The 5,627-nt window shown below is 47.8% G+C and overlaps 1 protein-coding gene across 2 annotated transcripts in view; it reads right to left on the reverse strand.

The window, feature by feature from the left end:
- Nucleotides 1-1,663, reverse strand: part of ANO3 (anoctamin 3) — a 200,988-nt gene extending 199,325 nt beyond the window's left edge. For both annotated transcript variants that reach the window (XM_048948252.1, XM_048948251.1), the window contains exon 1: nt 1,351-1,663. In XM_048948252.1, coding sequence (XP_048804209.1) covers nt 1,351-1,546 — 196 coding nt within the window. In that variant the 5' untranslated portion in view covers nt 1,547-1,663. The remainder of the gene's footprint in view (nt 1-1,350) is intronic.
- Between the last annotated feature and the right edge of the window lie 3,964 nt (nt 1,664-5,627).

A 5,627-nucleotide genomic window follows, 5' to 3' on the forward strand; every position in this document is an offset into this window, starting at 1 on the left:
TTTTGCAAGAAACTGACTTTTTTTGTTTTCCTCCAAAAGAGGGACAAAAAAGCATGTATTTGTCAGCATCACTTCAAGCTTACCTTCTGCTTCTCCAGAATATATCTGGCTGAGTTAACCTATAGTGTGCTCATTGTGCTGAGCCTACCTCCACCCATCTGATCCTAATTAGCTACCAGCCAGGGCTTTCCTGTGCTGACTGGGAAACCTTTATGGGAGTTAGCAGCCCTCCTGCGCTCTCCCCCATCCCCCAAGAAGCAAAGAAATCGTGTTGAAAACATATTTTAACTCAGTAGGGATTTCTTCTCAGAGATGTTGTTATGACGAGGTGAAATAAAATTAATGATTTTACCCAAACTATGCAAGGCTATGACTTTCTGAGAATTTATCTGAGGCTTTTATCGTTCAGCTCAGAATGCGATGTGTTGTGTTTCATGTTATTTACTGGAGAAAAGCAGCCAGAACGTTTGGCATGTGGGAAGCACCAATGTTCAATCCAGCACACCGCTCTTCGATTGGTATAGAGGTTTCATAAGCCCAACAGTTTCTCCTCCAAAGTCTTTATCACAGTATCACTGAGAACATGTACCTAATCGAGTCTGCACTTAATTCTAAAACCAATCCGTGTTTGACTCAAAACACGAGGAAAAGATGTGGAAAAATAAAAGTAATCTGGAATCTTCCTACCGGTGTTTTAAGACATAACAAACTACAGCAATTATTTCAACGTATCCAGTTGTAATGTTAAACCATGGATAAACATTACCAATGTAGCAAAGAATGTGTTTCTTTCTCCTGATGGAGGTCCAAGATTGCCCTCTTGAGTATGCCAGACAGCATGGGGTACTTCATTCACCATGTGATTGGCACACGCTTTAGTTTTGAATCACTTTGGAGATGAAATTGTTGGCTAAAGCTCTGGAAATTCTGACTGCGCTGTTATCAGGCAGGCTGCTTTTACTTTGAGAGAAAATAATTCCTTTTAATAGCACTATGTTACTTGGCTTTTTATCTGTTTTTACATTGTTCGATGAGGTTTTGCACCTCTGCATGTTTTGCTGCATTCCAAGAACTTTAGTAAAGAGAACTTCATTTAAAAAAAAGTTTGTTGTTTCTTCACGAGCATCAAAAATTGGAGAGCAGCAGGACTTTGACTATCCCAAGTTATAACTGTGTAACAGCAAAATACGTTCCTTCCTCAGCACAGCTGGCCATCATCACGCTCCCTGAGGCACGAAGTCTGCCGGCCTGCTGTAACTACCACAAATACAAGTCTCTTCTTTACATCTCAGCAAATGGTGCCTTGCAAACAGCCTGCCTGTCACAGGCTGTATGTGCACAGCCACCCACCTGTTCCCTTGCCCGGAACGCGGCTGGCAGCCGATCCTCCGCGATCCGTGCCGCCTGCAGGTCCAGGCCCTGCCTCAGCGCATAGTGCGTGGTGGACTCCAGCTGGCCCTGGCATTCTCCAACATGTGCAAACTGCAGAGGAATGGCAATGGCGATCGTTGGTATAAAGCAATCCCACCAGAAATGTGGGTAACATCCTCTTTTCCCAGTTGTTTTTTTGTATTATTTGTATTGGAGCAGCCCCTAGCGGCCCTTGGCAGAAGCACGGGGAGCGTCCCGCGCACAGCACAACCCTTCCGCATACAACAAACACCACGCTTTCTCCCAGAACTTGCTGGGAATTGTTTGTATAATGATACACAGCCTAGTAGAAACATTTATGCTGTAGAGCCCTTTTATTATTATTTTTTCTTTTTTCCCATGCTGTCTGTATAACAGTAGATTTAAAAGCATAAAGGTTTTTGGGGACTCGGCCAAGTTTTAGGCCTGAGTGAAGGAACCCCTCCAGTACTGCCAGTCAGGATATGGGATGCTGATGGAGCTGGCAGGGCAGCAGCTGGAGGAAACGTCAGCTACCAGTCCCAAAGATAATCAATCAGGGCTAAATATTAAGGAAGAGACCACTAGCATTGCTGGAAAACTGTAACTGTAAATAGCCAGGGCATTTTTCCTTTATAAACATCAGGAACACAAAGAATCACAGAATGGCCAGGGTTGGAAGGGACCTCAAGCATTACGAATCTCCAACCCCCTGCCATACACAGGGCCACCAACCTCCCACTTAATACCAGCCCAGGCTGCCCAGGACCCCATCCAACCTGGCCTTGATCACCTCCAGGGATGGATGGGGCATCCACAGCCTCTCTGGGCAGCTGTTCCAGCACCTCACCACTCTCATAGTAAAGAAAACCCTTGCTTCCCCTGCAAGTGCTGGTGTGGCTGAGGGCAGCCCGAGCTCTCTGACTAAAGGACAACTTCACCCTCATCACATCACTTTTCCCACAGATGAAGGATAAAGAATCCCTGTGGGATCAGCAGCCCCACAGCAGCCCCTCCTGCTGCCCTTCCCTTCCCCAGGCGCCGGAGCTCTCTGTTGCGGTTTGGCCACCTGCTCTTTGGCATGGCTCTGCGCCAGCTGCCAGCCCTGGCAGCTCTGAGCCTTTCCCACTTGGAACACTGATTGCCATGGAGGGTGTTTGTCCCCCTCACACAGGGTCAGGAGGCCCCACAGCTCCTTGGAGACAGTGTGGGGAGGAAGCCTCACACAGAATGCCTTCTGAGCGCTGTTCCATGCCACCCTGCCCTGCTCCGCCCAGAGCAGTGGGGAGATGCCCACTGGCAAGTGACTGGAGATTGCATCTCCTTGTAGCAAACCCTCTGCGCTGCGTAAAGCTTGCGGGATGTCTGCATCTTCAGTTCAGAAGTCGACTGACAACGGTAATTATTTTGCTTTTTACAAGTATTTTTGCTGTGACTGACGTTTCTCTATTGCAGCATCTACTTTTTCAGCAGCTGCATCAAAGCAGATTTTGTGAAAATTCATTAATGTTGTCTTTTGAGTCTTCTGCCTTTGCCTTTGGTGAGACTGTTGTGAAGTGGTTCTAGTGTTTCATTAAGATCAACAGATGAGCAAAGAAAATGCTGCTCTCACTGGACCGCTGTGCTTGCAAAAACAAGGAGCACTCTTGAGTCTGTCCTCAAATGGGAAAGAAACAGTTTGATTTAAAATGATTTATTAATTCTTCGGTCGCTTCAATAACACAGTGTGAATGGTGTGTCAGAAGAAAGGACAGTCATTGGGGAAAAATCACACATGGCACCAAGTGTGCATTATTTCTAAGATGCAATATCATGCTCCTTTCAATATTGCTTTACACAAATGCATGTCTTAAACACCCAACCTGTATTTCCTTATAAAAAAGCTGATATCACTAGAGGGATTTTTTTTTGCCCTCAAGTCTGAGGGCTGACCTGCAAACATCTATACTACGTAATTGCTCTGCACTGCTGGGCATGGGTCGAGGAGATGAGTAGGGATGAGTCTGTGAAGGAAGTGGGACTGCTGGGCACAAGTCAGGGAAAACAGCAGGGACAGGTCTGTGAAGGGATTGAGATGTAGGTGCCCTGCCGTGTGGCAGTGGCTTTGCAATGATCTGCACAGTGGCTGTCCTGAGAAGTCTCAGTGTGTTCTTCCCCATTCCCAATACAGTCTCAAAGCTGAATGTAGCAGATATTTTTGTACACAGAAGGTTCTGTAATATATTTCTGAAGAAATGGAGAACAAGCCAAAATGTAAGGCTTCTTTTGCAGAAAGAAAAACTGAGGCAGAGAGAGTAAGGCCTTGCTTGTCTCAAGGAAGGGGTGTAGCCAAGGCCAAAGTCACAGAATGAAGCACAAAACAGGGCTTTGCCTCCCGGACCTTGAGAGATTGTCAAGAAGATGACACTGAAATGGCTCTGGCACCAGCCTGCTTTCCAGCATATTGACATTCAAGGATAAAGTGGGTGGGAATCAGATGCTGTAGCTGGCAAATGAAATGAGAGAAATTGTGGTACTTGCATTGGTTAAGTATGAATGATTCAGACAGTCACAGCCATTTATTCTAAAGGAAATCACAAACTTGCTGCAGGAAATTGAGTTCTCCATCTTACTATCAGACACACGTAATGATATTTGGGGATACTAGCTGCCATGCTGCCACTTCTCAAGGCTTTCTTCTAAATGACCTACTTTGTATCTCTAGGTGTCCGCTGAAGTTTTGATAATAACTTAGATAAGAGTGAGATCAGAGTGATACTATGGATGTTGTTATTAACGATGCCACGCTGTTAGTTACTTTTAAGCACAAAAGCAATCGACTTCTACAGTGATTTACGGAGGTGAATGTAAAGCTGGCTTATGAAAAATAAGCTATTCCATAATGTACCTGTGGTGGAGAAAACAAATAACCAAAGCTGCAAGCACACTGTGGGATCAACATCTTCCGAAAGGCTCAGGTGATTGCATTGTCTTCTCAGCCTTGAGCCTAATGAGCTGCACTGACATCTGCGTGTGCCAGCATCAGCTCGGGGAGCTGCAGAAATAAATCAGACTGCTTTTCAGACTGAGGAAGTCAGTGACAGAAATGAGGATATGCAGAATGTGACCAACAGAGAACAAAATTACAGTTTGTTCTCAATCCTTTCCATGTCATTCCAGATTCAGTAACTCCAGGCTCCTTATTGCCAGCTCAGACAAACAGCGCTGTGGTTTGAAGCACCTGCTGGCAGCTGTTTTCTTTTTCCTGAACAGTTTTGCTTTGGCTGCTGGTTTCAAGTGAGATATCGATCAAGTTGAAAACAAAAAGTTTAAGGAGGAACCTTAGAAAGTTCCCACCCTAAAACCACAGAAAGGCTCTAAAGGAATGTAATAATTAAGGTGTTCTCTCTTCAGTAGGTTGTATGCAGGTACTTCCACACAAATTTACCGCATTATTGTATCTGAGAGGTGTGCTTTGTACCAGTAAACATATGCAAAGCTAGAGAGGTTTCGCTTGGTTTGTACGAGAAACAGGACTCGCGCAGCCACGCCGCCAGCCTACAGACCAACACCCATCACTTCCTCCTGAGGAACCGCCCTCCCCGCCTCTTTCCCGCCCATCAGCGCCGCGGCCGCGGCCCCGCCCTGCCCTCAGGCCCCGCCCCACGCTCTCCCATTGGCCGACTCCTTTCCTCCCCGCCTTCCGCGCCCCCTGGGACTTCACGGGAAAGCGCTCGAGAAGCGTCGGCGCCGTCGTGACGTCACGTGAGAGCGTCGCGTGAGGCGCCGCGGGAGGGCGCTGCGGGACGGTGGGGGCTCCCCGACCCCGCCGCTGCCGTTATCGTTACCGCCGCAGGGAGCGGGCGGAAGACGGCGGAGCGGTGCGGCCTCGGGGCCGCCGCCTCTCTGAGGGGAGACGCGGAGGAGCACGAGCAGGTGATGGCTGTGGCGCGGCCCGGGGGTTCTGTGGGTTCCCGCACAGGTGCGAGCGCCGCTTTCAGGTGTGAGGGAGGCAGGAAGGCGCTCGTTGTGATTGAGCTGTAATTGCAGGCAGTGTTCTCGTCCTTAAACGTTTAAGTTGCGTTTTAATTACCTAAATGATATGCCGTGGATCCGTTTCTCCTTTTAAGCGTGTAATTTCAAAGCTTTCCGTGTAGTTTAGCGGCGTGTTTTGTTGCTCGTGTCACTCGCCCTGAAAGCGCTTAGCAGGACGGGTCGTCCTGTGCCTTCGGAGCCACGGAAACGCCAACTGATTCTCC

The sequence above is a fragment of the Lagopus muta genome, chromosome 6 (genome assembly GCF_023343835.1).
Source record: "Lagopus muta isolate bLagMut1 chromosome 6, bLagMut1 primary, whole genome shotgun sequence".
Lineage (NCBI taxonomy): Eukaryota > Metazoa > Chordata > Aves > Galliformes > Phasianidae > Lagopus > Lagopus muta.